This window comes from Heptranchias perlo, chromosome 6, assembly GCF_035084215.1.
Source record: "Heptranchias perlo isolate sHepPer1 chromosome 6, sHepPer1.hap1, whole genome shotgun sequence".
Lineage (NCBI taxonomy): Eukaryota > Metazoa > Chordata > Chondrichthyes > Hexanchiformes > Hexanchidae > Heptranchias > Heptranchias perlo.
This window is the reverse complement of record NC_090330.1, coordinates 62082119-62102332: the sequence shown is the minus strand read 5'-3', so window position 1 is coordinate 62102332 and position 20214 is coordinate 62082119. Positions and strand designations below refer to the sequence as shown.

Below are 20214 nucleotides of genomic sequence, written 5' to 3'. Positions count from 1 at the left end.
GCACCTCATCTTTCCATTAGGCACTTTACAGCCTTCCGGCCTCAACACTGATTTCAACAACTTTAGATTATAACCACCGCTCCCATTTTATTTGTCAGCAGTTGCTGGTAATAGTTCTGCTGTAACCATTTACACTTCCTGTGGACTCATCTCTACCCTATCACAGACCTTCGCCTTTGTTCTTTCCTCCCCTCCCCCATCTTTTCCCTGGCTCTGAACCTGCTTAAAAACTGTTAATCTCTAACTTCTTCCAGTTTTGATGAAAGGTCATTGACCTGAAATGTTAACTCTGTTTCTCTTGCCACATGCTGCCTAACCTGCTGAGTGTTTCCAGCATTTTCTGTTTTTACTTCACATGCTGACCTGTCTCTGATGTTTGCGTTGCTGATTGCGTGAACAGTCAGGTAAAGGAGCCACTAATGGCTGCAGGCTGCATTTGGGATGGGCATTGTGTGGAAATATGTCCCTCAGTACTCCCTTCCAATCCTCTCTCCAATCACTTGTGGTCTCCCCTCATATCTCCTACACCTTCACCTTCCCATTACCGATTCCCCTTCCCACCACCCCTCACTCCAATCACTACACCTACCTCTTCCCCTTAGAATGACCCACTTAACCCCTATATCCTTCCCCCTCTCTGTTCCACTGTCACTCACCTCACCCATAACCTTCCACCCACTCTCCCTCCAAGGGTGGGTCCTGAGAGGCCAGAAGCCTCCTCACCCTCAACCAGTTTCCCCCCTTCCCTGCCACTTCCCTTTCTATCTGTTACCCTCAAAGAAGCTTTGTTTGCTTTCAAAATTCAATTTGAGTTTTGTTTAAAGGTGTATGCGGTTAGCATTGACCTTTATTAACTGTACCAGATACTGGAAGCACTTATGAGATTTCAATGAAACGCACACCTCACGTACCCTATGATAGTACCTATCACAATGCCTCTTACAGGGTAAACAGGTATTGCAGGTACTTACAATGAGTTTTCAATGAAACGTGTGCCCCATGTACTGAATTTAATATATAATAAATATAATTTGTAAACAGGAAACAGAACAAAAAAGCATTTGGGTACTTTTCCCAATTTAGTCAATGTTGCCGAGCACTACCCAGTAATTTATTATATCCCTATAAAGTTTTGCACATAATGTAAAAACATTAAAAAACTGAGAAGTTGAAATGTTTTAATGACCTTTTATTTTTGGAGTATTTCCTAACGTGTACAACGTATACAAAATCTCAGTGAGGCACAGTGAATTATTTTCTAATAAAATCTTCACTTTCCTTCACTGGGTCTTGATATCAGGAGTACTTTCATCATTGCTGCTGTATAGCCTTCCCACCCCCACCACCTCTTTTTTTCATACAAAAACAAACCAAGATTGTGAATAAAAATAAGTTTTTCTGAAGCATTACTCATCAATATATAATTGATAGATGGCAATAATACACACATTGGCCACAGAAAAAATCATTCAGATATATATTACATAAAATAAAAAAAGTGAGAGTATGCTATGGGTTGTAACATAACTTCAAGATCCTCTGATGACTTCAAATTGCTCAAGGTCCACTGTTGCAGTTTATCAGATTTCTCAATTGCGTTACAGCTTTGTAAATTATTCCTCACATCTTTGTACTTTGCAAATAATGGAGCGGAATCCACCCCTCCATGCAAATTATATGCCGTCCCACTGGGGTCTGGGGTCACTGGAGGGCATTGGCCAGCATGATCCCGGCACATCCCAAAGAACTTTAGGGACAGTATTCTTATGGAAAGTTAATGTTCAGTTAAATCACCGTTAAATTTCCTGTTCAATTCCTAAAACTCCACTATGTGGTGCAATGCTAATACTGCACTTATATAAGCCAAAGAGCAAAATTAATGGTTCAGAAAGTGTGCAACTTTCCTGGAAGCCCACTATAAATGGTGGCAGCTCAGGCAGCGAAAGCAGCAGCAGCAAAAATACATGCAGCAGGCTTGGCTGAAGGTTTCCTGCTCTCCTCCTCTCTAGTGCAGCAGATTTATTTTCACTTGTAAGTTTACAGCTTCCTGAATCTCCCTGAATCAGTCGTTAAAAACAAAGAAATTAAAGTGAAGTTTGCCTTTCCTATATATTTTGCTGTTATAGTGTACATCATATATTGCATAGGGAACAACAATAAAATACCAGAATTATTAAATGAGAAAGAATTAAAAGATACTAACACTTTTGTTAGGATACAGGATGTATCCAAGAGCATTTCAGGCTGTCTCCATAGAGCCGAAAGGTAAAGAACCATTCAAATTTCAACAGGCAATGTGAGGTCTTGAAAACTTCATACTGTGGCGTTAAAAGAAAAGAATCTGACAGCACATCATACGGACCTGACTAATTCCTTGTATACTGCCTTAGTGGTTTCCAGATAAGGATCAATCGTATCTTCAAATTGACAGAGTGCTCCACCCAAGCAGAGATGTTTGAAGATGCGGAAGACAAATTCGTCACGTTCCGCCTCACTGAATATTTGATAATTGTCAGAGTCTTCCAACAGTAATACCTAAATTAAATATAGAATACTCATTAGTGAAGCTAAAAGGAAAATTAGGAATGAACAAAATCTCAATCACTTGCCAACATGATTAAAGGTGGTGGACTCATGATATCATTCAGCACATTTCTCAAATAGCATTTTTCCATTTGTGCATTATCTTTTTCAGTAATTTAAAGCTAAAAATAAAGTATCTGATTTTGGCTCTTCATTTCTTTTACAGGGTTGGCTCGCTCGTTCAATGACAAATTTGGCAACTCTCCTTAAATGACCCAGTATCATGAAATAAAAGCTGCATTTCCCCCCCTAATTTCCAAGTAGTTGTAAAATAATTAATGAAATTAATTTGTAACAACACAATTTTAATATGGAATTACATTTTTCTTGTAACAAATTATAAAACAGCATGATTTTGTTGAAAAATAAAATTGTAATATTGTCAAGATAAAGCAAATCACAGGTTGATGTATTAAAGTATAGTTCAAGAAAATCCCAGTAGCTCTCAATGTACATTACTTCACTAATGACTAAGTTATTTGATAAGTGGGAAAAATCCATTACTTGCAACAGTGAAGGAGTGTTTAAGACTCATAACCATTAGGATATGCTTTACTGCAAAAGCATATATCTTAAGCAGTAGCGAAATAAGTGTGTTCTTAAATCCAGTCTTGTACAGGGCACATTGCTTTCAAGTACTAAAAGGGAAACTGAAGTGCAGATGGTACATACTGGAAAGAGTAAGTACTGACCCTCAGATGAATCCCTGTCAGTTAGTTTTCGGATGGATCAATTTATTTCTTTTTAAATCATCCCGCATACAGGGCTACTCTCGAGTCCTGCATATCTTCCATTTCAATTAACGATTCAGCGGACGTGTTGGGGTGACAAAAACTAGAGTATCGCTTGGAGTACATCTCTCTCTTAACATTTGAAGGAAAAACAATTGGCCACAGTATCAGAACAAAACACACATGCTTCCAAACTTTGTGCATGTGGTCAGGGGGAGGAATAGAAAGAGATTCCTAAAGTAGATAAATACACTGCACCTTCACACATGGAACTTGGCTTCAACGTATCACGATTGTGTGGGAAAGGCTGGATGGACCAGAGGGTCTTTTTCTGTCCGTCATTGTTCGTATGTTCCTATGTTTTTTTTTATTCGTTCATGGCATGAGGGCGTCGCTGGCGAGGCTGCCATTTATTGCCCATCCCTAATTGCCCTCGAGAAGGTGGTGGTGAGCCGCCTTCTTGAACCGCTGCAATCCGTGTGGCGAAGGTTCTCCCACAGTGCTGTTAGGAAGGGAGTTCCAGGATTTTGACCCAGCCACGATGAAGGAACGGCGATATATTTCCAAGTCGGGATGGTGTGTGACTTGGAGGGGAATGTGCAAGTGGTGTTGTTCCCATGTGTCTGCTGCTCTTGTCCTTCTAGGTGGTAGAGGTCGCGGGTTTGGGAGGTGCTGTTGAAGAAGCCTTGGCGAGTTGCTGCAGTGCATCCTGTGGATGGTACACACTGCAGCAACAATGTGCTGGTGGTGAAGGGAGTGAATGTTTAGGGTGGTGGATGGGGTGCCAATCAAGCGGGCTGCTTTGTCCTGGATGGTGTCAAGTTTCTTGAGTGTTGTTGGAGCTGCACTCATCCAGGCAAGTGGAGAGTATTCCATCATACTCCTGACTTGTGCCTTGTAGATGGTGGAAAGGCTTTGGGGAGTTAGGAGGTGAGTCACTCGCCGCAGAATACCCAGCCTCTGACCTGCACTTGTAGCCACAGTATTTATGTGGCTGGTCCAGTTAAGTTTCTGGTCAATGGTGACCCCCAGGGTGATGATGGTGGGGGATTCGGCGATGGTAATGCCGTTGAATGTTAAGGGGAGGTGGTTAGACTCTCTTTTGTTGGAGATGGTCATTGCCTGGCACTTGTCCGGCGCGAATGTTACTTGTCACTTATGAGCCCAAGCCTGGATGTTGTCCAGGTCTTGCTGCATGCGGGCTCGGACTGCTTCATTATCTGAGGGGTCGCGAATGGAACTGAACACTGTGCAATCATCAGCGAACATCCCCATTTCTAACCTTATGATGGAGGGAAGGTCATTGATGAAGCAGTTGAAGATGGTTGGGCCTAGGACACTGCCCTGAGGAACTCCTGCAGCAATGCCCTGGGGCTGAGATGATTGGCCTCTAACAACCACTACCATCTTCCTTTGTGCTAGGTATGACTCCAGCCACTGGAAAGTTTTCCCCGATTCCCATTGACTTCAATTTTACTAGGGCTCCTTGGTGCCACACTCGGTCAAATGCTGCCTTGATGTCAAGGGCAGTCACTCTCACCTCACCTGTGGAATTCAGCTCTTTTATCCATATTTGGACCAAGGCTGTAATGAGGTCTGGCGCTGAGTGGTCCTGGCGGAACCCAAACTGAGCATCGGTGAGCAGGTTACTGGCGAGCAAGTGCCACTTGATAGCACTGTCGACAACATCTTTGCTGATGATTGGGAGTAGACTGATGGGGCGGTAATTGGTCAGATTGGATTTGTCCTGCTTTTTGTGGCCAGGACATACCTGGGCAATTTTCCACATTGTCGGGTAGATGCCAGTGTTGTAGCTGTACTGGAACAGCTTGGCTAGAGGCGCAGCTAGTTCTGGAACACAAGTCTTCAGCACTACAGCCGGGATGTTGTCGGGGCCCATAGCCTTTGCTGTATCTGGTGCACTCAGCCGTTTCTTGATATCATGTGGAGTGAATCGAATTGGCTGAAGACTGGCTTCTGTGATGGTGGGGATATTGGGAGGAGGCCGAGATGGATCATCCACTCGGCATTTCTGGCTAAAGATGGTTGCAAACGCTTCAGCCTTGTCTTTTGCACTCACGTGCTGGACTCCGCCATCATTGAGGATGGGGATGTTTACAGAGCCTCCTCCTCCCGTTAGTTGTTTAATTGTCCACCACCATTCACGACTGGATGTAGCAGGACTGCAGAGCTTTGATCTGATCCGTTGGTTGTGGAATCGCTTAGCTCTGTCTATAGCATGTTGCTTCCGCTGTTTAGCATGCATGTAGTCCTGAGTTGGAACTTCATCAGGTTGGCACCTTATTTTTAGGTACACCTGGTGCTGCACTCCACATTGAATGAGGGTTGATCCCCTGGCTGGTTGGTAATGGTAAAGCGAGGAATATGCCGGGCCATGAGGTTACAGATTGTGCTGGAATACAATTCTGCTGCTGCTGATGGCCCACAGCGCCTCATGGATGCCCAGTTTTGAGCTGCGAGATCTGTTCTGAATCTATCCCATTTAGCACGGTGGTAGTGCCACACAACACAAGGACTGTGCGGTGGTCACTCCTACCAATACTGTCATGGACAGATGCATGTGCGACAGGTAGGTTGGTGAGGACGAGGTCAAGTAAGTTTATCCCTCGTGTTGGTTCGCTCACCACCTGCCGCAGGCCCAGTCTAGCAGCTATGTCCTTCAGGACTTGGCCAGCTCAGTCAGTTGTGGTGCTCCCGAGCCACTCTTGGTGATGGACATTGAAGTCCCCCACCCAGAGTACATTCTGTGCCCTTGCTACCCTCAGTGCTTCCTCCAAGTGGTGCTCAACATGGAGGAGGACTGATTCATCAGCTGAGGGAAGGCGGTAGGTGGTAACCAGCAGGAGGTTTCCTTGCCCATGTTTGACCTGATGCCATGAGATTTCATGAGGTCCAGAGTCAATGTTGAGGACTCCCAGGGCCACTCCCTCCTGACTGTATATCACTGTACCGCCACCTCTGGTCGGTCTGTCCTGCCGGTGGGATAGGACATACCCAGGGATGGTGATGGAATCGTCTGGGACGTTGGCTGAAAGGTAGGATTCTGTGAGTATGGCTATGTCAGGCTGTTGCTTGACAAGTCTGTGGGACAGCTCTCCCAATTTTGGCACAAGTCCCCAGATGTTAGTGAGGAGGACTTTGCAGGGTCGATTGGGCTTGGTTTGCCTTTGTCGTGTCCGGTGCCTAGTGGTCTGATGCCGGGTGGTCCGTCCGGTTTTATTCTTATTATGACTTTTTTTAGCGAGATTTTACAACTGAGTGGCTTGCTAAGCCATTTCAGAGGGCAATTAAGAATCAACCACATTGCTGTGGGTCTGGAGTCACATATCGGCAGCTTTCCTTCCCTCAAGGACATTAGTGAACCAGATGGGTTTTTACAACAATCCGATAGTTTCATGGCCACCATTACTGATACTAGTATTTTAATTCCAGATTTTATTTAATTAATTGAATTTAAATTCCCCAGCTGCCATGGCGGGATTTGAACTCATGACTCTGGATTATTAGTCCAGGCCTCTGGATTACTAGTCCAGTAACATAACCACATGCTACCGTACCCGTAGTTGGCACTCACTGCTCTGACAGCAACTGCCAATTGCACAATCACATCTATAGGCCTGAGCAGATCATTTTAGGGGTCTTCAGCGGTTTTTCCCAAACAGGGCCTCCTTCCTCTGCCCAAAGCTGGTTTTCAGTGTGCATGGCCCTTTAAGCTGCTATAAGTAGCAGACCACTTCTTTCCTCCCCCTACCCCCTCAACAGGTGAGCCCTAATCAGAATTACATCTGGGAGCCTACCTAAACTATTTAACTGCAGTTGACCAAGGAAGGTTCACTGGGGTAAGCACTGGTTCATTTGGTTGGGCGGAAGTCCCACTCTGCAACATTTCTGGCGGCAATCCTAGCAAGGAAAAACATCTAGGCAGCATCTCAACCACATGATTAATGTTGCCAAAGCTATTCTAGCCCTCACTCACAGCAATTTTCCCCTTACTTAAGTTGCCTTATTGCTCCAAGCAAGGTATTTCAACCAAAAATAAAATGAAGCTTTTTTATATTTTTTAGTATCTGTACATGTGCTTGCATGTACTGTCCAAATGCATACAATTACTTTCCCCCCCCCCCCTCTCTTCAATTGTCTTGAGTGCTTTACGTAGGGGAGCAATGAAAGTGGAACAGGTTCAGATGAACCACTTTGTGGTGTGTATACTTGTATTGGGAATCTGTTGAGTAGCCTTGTCCCCATTTGCTGCCAGGTCCTCTTTGTGACATGGGCTATTTGTTGCTAAGCATTTTTCACGACTCTCTTCTGGGGAGGGTGCCCTTGAGTGCCAATCATGGCAATCCTCCTTTGTTTCACTTCATGAAACATCACCTCAAAGGTTTCTCAATGCAGAATGCAGCACTTTAAAGTAGTTGTATGGAGCACTTCAAAATTCATGACTTGCTCAGACAGGCAGCCCACTGTTTGGGTGGAGGCTCACTGCTCATAAGAAAACATACAAATACCAAATTTTAGGGAGGAATGGCTGTTCAAAAAAAGTCTGTGGGATCTCTGGAATTGCACCAAACCAGCCCGAATTGCGCCCAACTGGCATTTCAATCCTAATATCTCATCTGACGAACTATTACCTCAGTGCATAAGTTTAATACATAAAAATTAAATTCAGAGAATTCAAAGAGGAAGCTTTCAAGATTACCTTAGCATCAATTAGTGTTAACAAACAAAGAACACACTGTTACAACACAATTAGTTTAGTAGTCATGCAGACTCGCACTTCAATAAATTACTTTCCTGTTCAATCTCCTTGTCTTTGCTATGCAACATTCTCTGTCCAAACAGTAAGCACTACAAGCTGTATAATTATGTAACTGCTGGCAACAGTATTATACGTCTGGACCGGAAGAAGCATGCTTCTTTAAAATCAATATCGATACTTCCTCTCGCCTGACGAGCACACTGCTTCTGCAAAGCTCCCCATCTTGCAGTCAAGTTAAGAGGTGAAAATTAATCTCAGCTGTGGTGGGCAAATTCAAGTGCTGGGACTCAAACCAGCAATATTTTGTTTGTGAAGCAAGCAATACATCCACGTACATTAATAAAATTAATTTATTTTGTACACTGATGCCACCATCCCTAAATGACATTTTCTGTTCCATGAACGTCTTACCTGTCGAAGCTGATCAGAGATAGTAAAATCCTCATAGAATTCATCCAAACACTTGGCAATGTGCCCCGTTTCTCGTACAATCTCTTCAGTGTACAAACGGTCAAAGAGTAACATTGAAAGCTGCGTGCAGGGAACCTCTTCAGCCTCTATTTTCTTAACTTCCGTTCCTACTAAGACAGAATTAAAGATAAATGGAAACATTATATCACATTATAGCATAAACCCAAGTTATACATTTCCCAGATTTATATAAAGGGTACCAAATTATTTGTTAGATTTCATAGTGAACAATGACTTTAACCTGCAAGTAAACTACAGAACATACCGAGCACCATTGATGCTCCAACGCACTGTGCCATGAAGCGATGGTATGCAGGCTTACACCTGCAATTGCCCACACAGCAAATTTCCAGTTTAGATTATGCCAGAGGCACGCCACCGCATAAGCTGCCCACTTTCAGTTGGGGAGGGAGCATATTTGGTGCGGAAGAAAATTAAAAAGTGGGGAAAAATTGGGAACGAAAATTAATTTATTTACATTTAAAGAGGAGGGCAAAGAGGGGGAGGAATTCCTGAAATGTGTACAAGAGAACTTTGTTGATCAGTGTGTTTCCAGACCAACGAAGAAGGGAGCAGTGCTGGATCTAGTTCTGGGGAATGAAGTGGGGTAAGTGGAGCATATTCCAGTGGGGAAGCATTTGGGGAACAGTGATCATAATATCATTCGGTTTAGAATGGTTATGGAAAAAGACAAGGAACAATCGAGCGTAAAAATACTTAACTTGAGGAGGGCTAATTTCAGCGAGTTAAAAAGGGATCTTGCCCAAGTGGATTGGAATCAGAAATTGTTAGGCAAAACAGTAATTGAACAATGGGAGGCCTTCAAGAAGGAGGCAGTTTGGGTAGAAAGTAGGGAAAGGAAGGGCATCCAAAGCTAGATCTCCATGTATGACTAAAGGTATAGAGATTAAAATAAAACAGAAAAAGGAGGCTTATGATAAATGCAAGATTCATAATATAGTAGAGAACCAAGCTGAATACAGAAAGTACAGAGGAGGTCTAAAAAAGGAAAAAAGGAAATAAGAGGGGCAAAGAGAGTATGAGAATAGATTAGTGGCTAAGATAAAAGGGAACCCAAATGTTTTTTTTATAAACATAAATAGTAAAAATGTAGTCAAAAGGAAGGGTGGGGCCGATTAAGGACAAAAAGGAGATCTTCTTGTGGAGGCAGAGGGTATGGCTGAGGCACTAAATGAATACTTCGCATTGGTCTTCACTAGAGAAAAGAGGAAGCTGCCAATCTAGCAGCAAACAAGGCGGTATTAGCGATACTGGAGAGGATAAAAATAGATAAAGTGGAGGTACTTAAAAAGTTGGCAGTACTCAAAGTAGAAAAGTCACCCGGTCCAGATGGGATGCATCCTAGGTTACTGAGAGAAGTATGGGAGGAAACTGAGGAGGCTCTGGCCACAATCTTCCAATCCTCCTTAGATATGGGGGTGGTGCCCGAGGACAAATTGCAAATGTTACACCCCTGTTCAAAAAAGGGAAGAGGGATAAACCAGTCAGCCTAATGTCAGTGGTGGGGGAACTTTTAGAGACATTAATCCGGGACAAAATTAATTGGCACTTGGGGCAAGTATGGGGGATAATTAATGAAAGTCAGCATGGATTTGTTACAGGAAAATCACGTTTGACCAACTTGATTGAGTTCTTTGATGAAGGAACAGAGCAGGCTGTTGAGGGTAGTGCAGTTGATGTGTATATGGACTTGATAAAGTACCACATAATAGCTTGTTAGCAAAATTAAAGCCCATGCGATTAAAGGGACAGTGGCAGCGTGGATGCAAAGTTGGCTAAGGGACAGAAAGCAGAGAGTAGTGGTGAACGTTTTCTTTTCAGACTGGAGGGAAGTATACAGCAGTGTTCCCCAGGGGTCGGTATTAAGACCACTGCTCTTTTTGATATATATTAATGACCTGGACTTGGGCATGCAGGGTATAATTTCAAAGTTTGCAGGTGATACGAAACTCAGAAATGTAGTAAACAGTGAGAAGGATAGTAACAGACTTCAGGAGGACATAGACAGACTGGTGAAATGGGCAGACACGTGGCAGATGAAATTTAACGTAGAGAAGTGTGAAGTGATACATTTTGATAGTAAGAATGAGCAGAGGCAATATAAACTAAAATGGTACAATTTTAAAGGGAGTGCAGGAACAGAGAGACCTGCGGTTGTATGTACTCAAATCTTTGAAGGTGGCAGGGCAAGTTGAGAAGGCTGTTAAAAAAACATTCGGGAACCTGGACTTTGTTAATAGAGGCATAGAGTACAAAAGCAAGCAAGTTATGCTAAACCTTTATAAATCACTGGTTAGACCTCAGATGGAGTAGTGTGTCCAATTCTGGGCACCACACTTTAGGAAGGATGTCAAGGCCTTAGAGAGGGTGCAGAGGAGATTTACTAGAATGGTACTGGGGATGAAGGACTTCAGGTATGTGGAGACTCTAGAGAAGCTGGAGTTGATCTCCTTAGAGCAGAGAACTTTAAGAGGAGATTGACAGAGGTGTTCAAAATCATAAACGGTTTTGATCGAGTGAATAAGGAAAAACTGTTTCCAGTGGCAGAAGGGTCAGTAACCGGAGGACACAAATTTAAGGTAATTGGCAAAAGACCCAGAGGCAACATGAGGAAACACTTTTTTAACGCAGCGAGTTGTAATGATCTGGAATGCACTGCCTGAATGGAGAGTAGAATCAGATTCAATAGTAACTTTCAAAAGGGAATTGGATAAATACTTGAAAGGAAAAAATTTACAGGGCTATGGGGAAAGAGCAGGGAATGGGGCTAATTGGAAAGCTCTTTCAAACAGCCGGCACAGGCACGATGGGCCAAATGGCCGCCCTCTGTGTTGTACCATACTATTATACTATACTATGATTTGATTATCAAGTGCCTTATGCAAAATGAAAAGTATATTTTCAAGGAGGCTCTGTAAGGATAGTGCAGGTATTGCCATAAACAATGGACAAAAATTATAATGTGCACAGAGTGCACAAAAAATGTTACAAAGTATTACTGTACATATTTCACCCAAGTCACATGTGGTTTGCATCACAACACCATAGTTACTTGGCCAAACTGCCTAAGTATTACTGATCTCACCTCTGAGCTGAAGCAGATTCAGTGTGGCTATATAGTCAGCAACACAGGCAGCAGCCATTTGCCTGATTTGCAGTTAACCACTGAAGTATATAGGCTATCTTTACTGTCAGATATGGTTGAATAAACATCAGGGCTGGGGTTTTCCACTTCTGCGCTCCCCAGAGCGTGACTTTCCTTCCATTAACAATAATGAGCAGAAATCGCAGGCTGGCAAGCACAGAAGTGGAAAACCCTGGTCCTGATACTTTTTAAATCTTGTGACTAAAGACAAAAAATGACTACAAATCCTGCAGTGAGAAAGGAATGGAGTTCACCAGGATGAATATAAGAACATATAGAAAATTGTTAAAAAAAGTGATCAGAGAGGAAATGAAAGACCCAAAAAAGGCATAGCTGCAGATACAAAGTATAACAGTAAGAAATCCTTGCAGTATTCCAATAGTAAGAGGGCAGTTAGAGTAGATCTATAATAAATGCAAATGTGCACGAAAGAGAGGATGAGCACAGGATAGTAAACATTCTGATTGACCACATCTTCCAAGTATTAACAAGGGAAGTATCATGTCCTCCCTAAACAGAATTATCTCAGGCAAATTAATTACTTCAATATAAATGTGATGGAAGTCCTACACTAGCTAAAAGGGTTAAAAAACAATAAATCCCCAGGGATAGATAGAATCGATCTTAGTGCTAAAGGAGACCAGGAAGAGATTTATAAGGCATTGACAAATCATTATAAGGTGTCACTAGACAATGGGGAGGTACCAATAGAGTGGAAGTAGGCCAAAGTGGCAAATCGGACTCAGGCAACCTCAAACCCATTAGTCTTACTTCATTCCTGTGTAAAATAATGGAATTGATTATCAAGTGTAAACTTGAAATTTATCTGTATAATAGTAACTTAATTAACATCAGTCAACATGGATTCAGAAGAGTCCTTGACTTCTTTAAGAAAATAACATTTGAATGTACTGTGTGGGTGGGGGGTAAGCTCTATGGCATGCTGTACCTAGATTTCCAGAAGGCATTTGAAAAAGTTCCACACGAAAGACTCTTAGTTAATTTAAAGCTGTGGGGATTCAGGGTAAATTCAGGGTAAGAAATCGGCCGTAGGGTATAAAAGAATAAGTACTTGTTAAAGGACTTCCATCAGGTTGGAGATGGGGGGGGGGGGAACTATCAAGTGGGGTGCCCCAGGGATTGATTTTGGCACCACTACTGTTTCTAATTTACACAAATGATATGGACTCAGAAACCCAATGCAAATTAGTCAAATGTGCCAATATACCAAACTAGAAGGGTTAGAGGAATTGGAAGAGACAGCTCAAAAATTACAGAATAACCTGGAGAAAGTATGTAAGGAGGCAGAACAATGGTAGATAAAGTATAATACCGACAAATGCAAAGTAATACACATTGAAAGGAAAAATGAGCAACACACATACTCCATGAATGATATTTCAATTGATAAGGATGAAGTTAAAGAAGATCTAGGAGTCTTAGTGGGCTTGGTGCTCAAAATGTCCAACCAATGCAAAGCAGCAATCAGCAAAGCCAACAGAATATTGAACTATATAGCCAAAATAGTAGAATACATATCATAGGAAGTCATGACCAAACTGTCAGACCACACCTTGAGTACTGTGTCCAGTCTGGGTAACAAAACAGACCTCAGAGATCTAAATATGAGGAAATATTGGAGAAACTTGGGCTCTTCAGCCTTGAAAGGAGCTGTCTGAGAGATGATCTTATCAAGGTATACAAGATTGTTAACAATGTGGAAAAAGGGTACTTCAAAAAATTACTTTAAATTAAATTGTGAGAGCAGAACGAGGGATCACAGGTTTAACATAGGATCAGGAGTAGGCCATTCAGCCCCTCGAGCCTGTTCCACCATTCAATTAGATCATGGCTGATCTGTATCTTAACTCCATCTACCCGCCTTGGTTCTGTAACCCTTAATGCCCTTGCCAAGCAAAAATCTATCAATCTCAGTTTTGAAATTTTCAATTGACCTAGCCTCAACAGTTTTTTGGGGGAAGAGAATACCAAATTTCCACTACTTTTAAAATAGTAAAAGATAAATTTAGGTTTGTTATCAGGAAGTTCTCCTTCACACAAAGAGTGATCAACACATGGAATGGACTCCCAGATACAGTAGTACAAGCAAAAATCCTGGAATCATTTAAGAATCAATTGGATGCTGCAATGAGTGGACCTTAGGATCTCTGAATGGATGAGCTGAGATGGGCAAAATAGCCTTCCTTATCTGTTCATTATGTTATGAGACTGCTAGTTTTGCGTTGTGCATTCAAGTACAATAAGAACTAGTTCAATGACTGCATAAATTAACTTCATGCACAATTCTTACTGCTCTCAGCCAAAGCCAGAGAAGTCTTTTAGCGCACAAGTCTGAACTGGTTATGAATGCAGATCCCAGAAGCGAAAGGTCATTGTCTAACTGACAGTGCTATCCAGTCCCTCATAACGTTCAATTAGTAAATTATCAAAGCACAAGTATCTCTCCAAATAAAAACAGAAAATGCTGGAGAAGCTCAGCATGTCAGGCAGCATCTGCGGAGAAAGAAACGGAGTTAACGTTTCAGGTCGAAGACCTTTAGTTAGAACTGGAAGATGTTAAAAGAGTTAAAGTTTTTGAGCAAGTATAGAGCCAGGGAAAGGGAGGGGAGGGGGGAGAAGAAGGGGAGGGGAGGAAAGAACAAAAGGGAAGGTCTGGGATAGGGTGGTTAAATGACAAAAGGGATGATGGTGCGAGAGAAGGAAAGTGGTAATGGGACAGGTTAAGAAACAAAAGATTGATCAGGAGTAGCTGTAAATGGCAGCAGCAAAACCATTACCAGCACTAGGTGACCGAAAAAATGGGAGCAGTGGTTATGATCTGAGGTTATTGAAATCAACGTTAATCATAACCACTGCTCCCATTTTTTCAGTCACCTAGTGCTGGTAATGGTTTTGCTGCTGCCATTTACAGCTACTCCTGGTCAATCTTTTGTTTCTTAACCTGTCCCATTACCACCTTCCTTGCCTTGCACCATCATCCCTTTTGTCATTTAACCACCCTATCACAGACCTTCCCTTTTGTTCTTTCCTCCCCCCGGCTCTGTACTTGCTCAAAAACTTTAATTCTTTTAACATCTTCCAGTTCTGACGAAAGGTCTTCGACCTGAAACGTTAACTCTGTTTCTTTCTCCACAGATGCTGCCTGACTTGCTGAGTTTCTCCAGCATTTTCTGCTTTTATTTCAGATTTCCAGCATCTGCAATATTTTGCTTTTGATTTAGTATCTCTCCAATCTTTACTGCAAGTTCTTTCTAGGATATTCAAACTGAACTCACTATTCAACAAAAACAGCAACAGAATCATTAAGAATGTAGTGTTATTTTGTTATACTCAAAGTGAAAAAAAAATCATTAACAGATATAGAAGAGTGCTTTTTATTAATTTTACATGGTAGTATTGAATAAAGGCAAACCAGCTTCATATCAAGCACTTTGAGAAGTTCTGTAGTTCAGATCAGGGAGACAGGTTGTCCATCTGCCAGCATCCCATGTTTACACAGGAAAGATAAGGGAGCAAGTTTTATCAAAATAAACATGGGAAAAAAGCAACTGGGTGCCCGTCTTCGGTGATCCAAACTACAGGAACGCTAAATATAAAAGTGCCTTTGGAGTATAAAGATATCTCAGCTCCCATTTTGCTCGAGAAACGATATCTGTTTGCATCACAATGCTTATTTCTATAGTGTACATGATTTCTAGGTTGAAATACATCACAAAGTTACTTGTGACAGATATCATTGGGCTGCTATGTAAAGGCAAAGCTTCAGTTGTCTTCTCAAATTATTTAAAACAAATCTCTTGGATTGCAGTATTTTCTTTCTTTCTGATGGTGCTTAGCTTTGTAATTGCAATCCTTTGCTGCATACTGAAGTGCCTCTCCAAATACAAATGATAATACTTTGCCTACTGTATTTTATTTGAGCACATCTGGTAGCATTAATAGAAACAAAACTGTTTGCAGAGCCAGAATCTGAGCTCTGGGTACTTAAATGAGTGAAACTTTAATTCTGACATTGACATCCTTTCATATAAAATGAAATAGATATTGTAAATTTATAATTGAGAAAAAAACTATTTTAAGTGGATTATCACCTCAAACATTCATATCTCTTACCCCAATTTCAGGACCCTCATGTTCAAATCTGAGAAAATGAAGGGAAAACTTAATTACCTACATTCTATATCATGAAGACCTTCACTGTCACTTAGGAATTTCTATAACTCCCATTTTATCTCAATCCTATGCTGTATGAGAGATAGAACAGTTTGTGCGCGTGATTTCCTGCCCAGTAAATAGCAGGGGAGGTGCTGAATGCGGCTTGGGTGATTTCCAAATAGGATAGAAAGTAGAGAAACCAAAACACATGAAGGTCAAAGTGCTATTTTCTATGTTTCAGCACTTTCAACAGCTGTTCAACAGTGGAAATGGCAAAACCTAGGACCATGCTTCCTACTCCCAACTTTGCCATATTACATTGCAAGAGGAAAAAAAATACAGGATTTTAAAATTGAGATAAAATTTTAATTCATGCATAGTTTGCAGCAATTTGGTATTCAATTCAGACTACTATTTAAATCAAAACAAATCAAATTTAAAAGAACCAATTGGTGTTGATTGGAATTATTCCCTACAGGAGCTTTAACAGTAGTAACATACAATGCAATTCATACCAAGTGTTTTCCATTGACAAGATAAAGGTGAGACTACTTTCAGATTAGTCACAACGTTAGGATCTTGGAAAAAAGCCTATGGGGTTAAAACACATAAAATGAATAAATACAATAAACAGATATAGTAAATATTTGTTAAATGTGTTTCTCATATATATTTCTAAACATATGCCTACATAACAGTGACTGCAGTTTAAAATGTAAGGAATCTTACAACACCAGGTTATAGTCCAACAGTTTTATTTGAAAATCACAAGCTTTCGGAGGCTTTCTCCTTCGTCAGGTGAGTGTGGGATTCCTTGAAGGTTACCGCATATATAGTCAGAGAACAATGCCTCCGAAAGCTTGTGGTTTTCAAATAAAACTGTTGGACTATAACCTGGTGTTGTAAGATTCCTTACATTTGTCCACCCCAGTCCATCACCGGCATCTCCACATCATGCAGTTTAAAAGTAATTAATTGGCTGTGAAGTGCTTTGGATCCATGGTGATGTAATAAGGAGCTATATAAATACACGTTTTGTTTTGCTATCAGTGCCAATAAATAGATTAATGTCAGCGGTGGCTCAATAGAAGCACTCTCACCTCTGAGTCAGAAGGTTGTGGGTTCAAGTCCCACTCCAGAGACTTTGAGCACAAAATCTAGGCTGATACTCCAATGCAGTACTGAGGGCTGCATGGTCAGAGGTGCTATCTTTCAGATGAGGTGTTAAAACTGAGGTTCTGTCTGTCCTCTCAGGTAGACGTAAACAATCCCAATGCATTATTTCAAAGAAGAGGAAGGGAGTTCACACCAGTGTTCTGACCAATATTTATCCCTCAACCAACATCGCTAAAACAGATTATCTGGTCATTATCTCATTGCTGTTTGTGGGACGTTACTGTGCATAAATTGGCTGCCATGTTTCCTAATTTACAACAGTGACTCCGCTTCAAAAGGACGTTATTGGCTGTAAAGCGCTTTGAGATGTCCTGAGGTCATAAAAGGCTCTATATAAATGCAAGTCTTTCTTTCTTTTAATGATCTTTCCACTGTGTAGAATATGCTGTTGTCCTACTCTATTGACTTAAACACAAACTGCCCATCTAGTTATTCTCCAAAAGTTTACATCAGGGAACAGTAGCATTGAAACACTCATTTAGATCATGCTTGTCTCGAAAGTTCATTTAGCTCTTGGCAAAGAACTATAAGTTTGAAAATCATAAATGGTCAGTAGGACACTCTGTAAAAGGCTACCAGCTGAAACTAATAAAGTCATTTTGTACACAAAAATTTCTAGGATATAAAAGCATTACCATGGTTCGGACAAGTGAACTAGAGCAGTGTAACATCCCATGAATTTCTGCACACAGCATGCGGTGTGATTTGCTGGCCTATTACAATTTTGCATTAATACTGCCAAAGGCAGTGAAAATGCCCGTTTCTGAACAGATCTGAGCAGTTATAAATAATTTGCCCTAATCATAGTAACAGCTCATTCATAATATTTTGATATTGGTAAGAACATTCAGGAGGAGATTACTTTATCTGCAACTGGATATATATTTAAAAGGATCATTTTACAGCAATTTTGGGTTGAGATCTGAGAAACAAAAACTGTTAGATATGGATGAGCCCAAAACAAGTATTAGATACATGATCTATAAATCAAAGAAGGCACTTCAAAATTATATGATTGCTGAACCAGATTCTGTTGCAGGACATCTGAAACAAAATTACAAGCATTATCGTAGCACCAAACATACCGTTGGCCAAATATGTAGTTTAATAATTTATGAAAAAAACGCGAGAATATAACAGCACTTACTAGTACAAAATCATCCTTATCATAAGCCTGAAAGTATTCATCAAAATTGAAAACCTGTACTGTGATCCTTCCATGCGTTGACCTAACAGGACGGAAAATGCAAAAATAAAAGGAGGGGGAAAACTTTATTCGTACACGTGTCATTAATACTATTTCAGCATTAGTTTTTAAAAGACGAAATCGGTCATTTTTTTAACCAATAAACATTAATGCTAGTGATTTTATTTTAAAAGTACAGTCACACTGCAAATTCTTTAAAAGCCCTTAATCCAGAGGCTACTCCCTGGTCGCCTGATGACTGTAAATAGTAATAATGATAAATAAATGAGAGCATTAATTAAATGAATCAGACGGTAATTGCGAACTCGTTTTCTCCTAACACACCCCTGTCCACTTTATATTTCTGCTTAATGGACACTCTGATCCCCAGCCCGAGCCTCTCTCCCGTGGGGCTGCCCCCATTACCGCAGGTTTTACCATTTCACAAACAGATCTCTGATTTTACTGTCTTCCATGAAGTTAATCTTCTTGTTACTCAGATGCCTAAAAGTAAAAGCTCGTTTCACATCTCTTTCCGCGGCCATACTTTCCTAATGTTTGTTAGTTGCTAGGAAACGCCCTGCCGCGCTGAAATACTTCCCCGGACTCCTGGTACCAATCCATGGGTTCCTGGTTGTCCGTCTTGTTCAGTTGTTCACATATTCGCACTTGGATTTCAAGGAAGTATTTGTAGCAAGGAAAAAGCAGTCAGCAAACGGGAGGCCCGCATAGATTCTGCACGTTTTGTTCTAAGGTGCAGGAACGAGGCCAATGTCAGGCAAAACCTTCAAGAAGTTAAAATTATGTGAAATTTCTCTTTAACTCTCAAAGTAATGGAGTGAAACTGCAGAACAGTAATCCAGTTTTTCAACTCAATTCATTTCACAAATGACACTGCCTGTGCAAAAAAAACATCGTGGCTGTTAAATGCACAAATCGGCCAGCAAATTCAAGGGATTAAGAGACAATCCGTGAGTTGTAAATCTTGCTGGTCGATTTACGCTGCTCCGCCGTTTGCCTTGCATAAACGGCAACTCGCCCTTAACCTCCCCATTATTTTTAAAAACTTGCTGCATTTGCCCATTAAACTTGCCGCAGAAAGTTAGATCTCATAATTAATAACGTAAGGATCCTTTTAACGATGTGATAATTGTTAATGCAATGCCAATCAATCTCTCTGGCCCAGAAAGGGTCTCCTTCCTGCATGTAGTAAATTGTGCTTAGAGATTTTTTTAAAAGTCAAATTTAAATTTTTTTTCTTTTTTCTCTCGATCCAATCTTTCCCTCTCTTTATTTCTCTTTCTCTGCCTGATTTGATTCTAATTCACCCTCCTCTGTCGTTCCTCGGTTTCTTTCTCAATTCTTAAATCTTATTGGTTAAGGAGATACACTGTTGGTCCCATCGTTCACTAAGGCCCCAGATGCCCCGTTGTCCTTGCCGTACTGTTAACAGCTTGCACTTCCAGCAAGTTATAGCGCAAAAAATCATTGAGCTGAAGGGTGCAGGAAAAAGTCTAACGGCGTATGCTGCGAGATGCCCCCTCCAGTAAGATTTGGCCCCATGCTTTGTACAATCCCTGTCCCTTCTTAGCCTATACTCTTCAATTCCCTTTTTAGATAATGATCTGCCTCCTTTTAAGGGGATATTTGATAAATCATTATCCGCTTGTACTGGAAGTCTATTGTGCATATCCATTTTTCTGTAGGAATATAAATTCTTCTAATCTCTAGCCACTCAAGGCTTGTTAATTTTCTATGTGTGTTCTCCAATTCAGTCACAATTAAAATTAAATAGTCTGTTTAAATTATCCATCTCTTTCAGCATTTCAAACATTTAATTCATAGCTCTCATCAACCATCTTTCCTGCATTGAAAGCACATTCACTTCTCTTAGACTCTATTTGTAATTATGGTTCTATATATCCATATATTCAGAATCACTCTG

General features: G+C 41.1%; 1 protein-coding gene across 2 annotated transcripts in view; it reads right to left on the bottom strand.

Annotated features, from left to right (window-relative positions):
• cfap300 (cilia and flagella associated protein 300) overlaps positions 1 to 18826 on the bottom strand; it is a 59317-nt gene extending 40491 nt beyond the window's left edge. Inside the window, exons 1-5 of one of the 2 annotated variants that reach the window (XM_067985463.1) lie at positions 18708 to 18826; positions 18231 to 18312; positions 16423 to 16498; positions 8506 to 8675; positions 2363 to 2535 (exon numbers count right to left, since the gene is read on the bottom strand). In XM_067985463.1, the coding sequence (XP_067841564.1) occupies positions 2363 to 2535; positions 8506 to 8675; positions 16423 to 16498; positions 18231 to 18312; positions 18708 to 18814 (608 nt within the window). In that variant the 5' untranslated portion in view covers positions 18815 to 18826. The remainder of the gene's footprint in view (positions 1 to 2362; positions 2536 to 8505; positions 8676 to 16422; positions 16499 to 18230; positions 18313 to 18707) is intronic. The other variant, XM_067985464.1, reaches the window with a different exon arrangement.
• Between the last annotated feature and the right edge of the window lie 1388 nt (positions 18827 to 20214).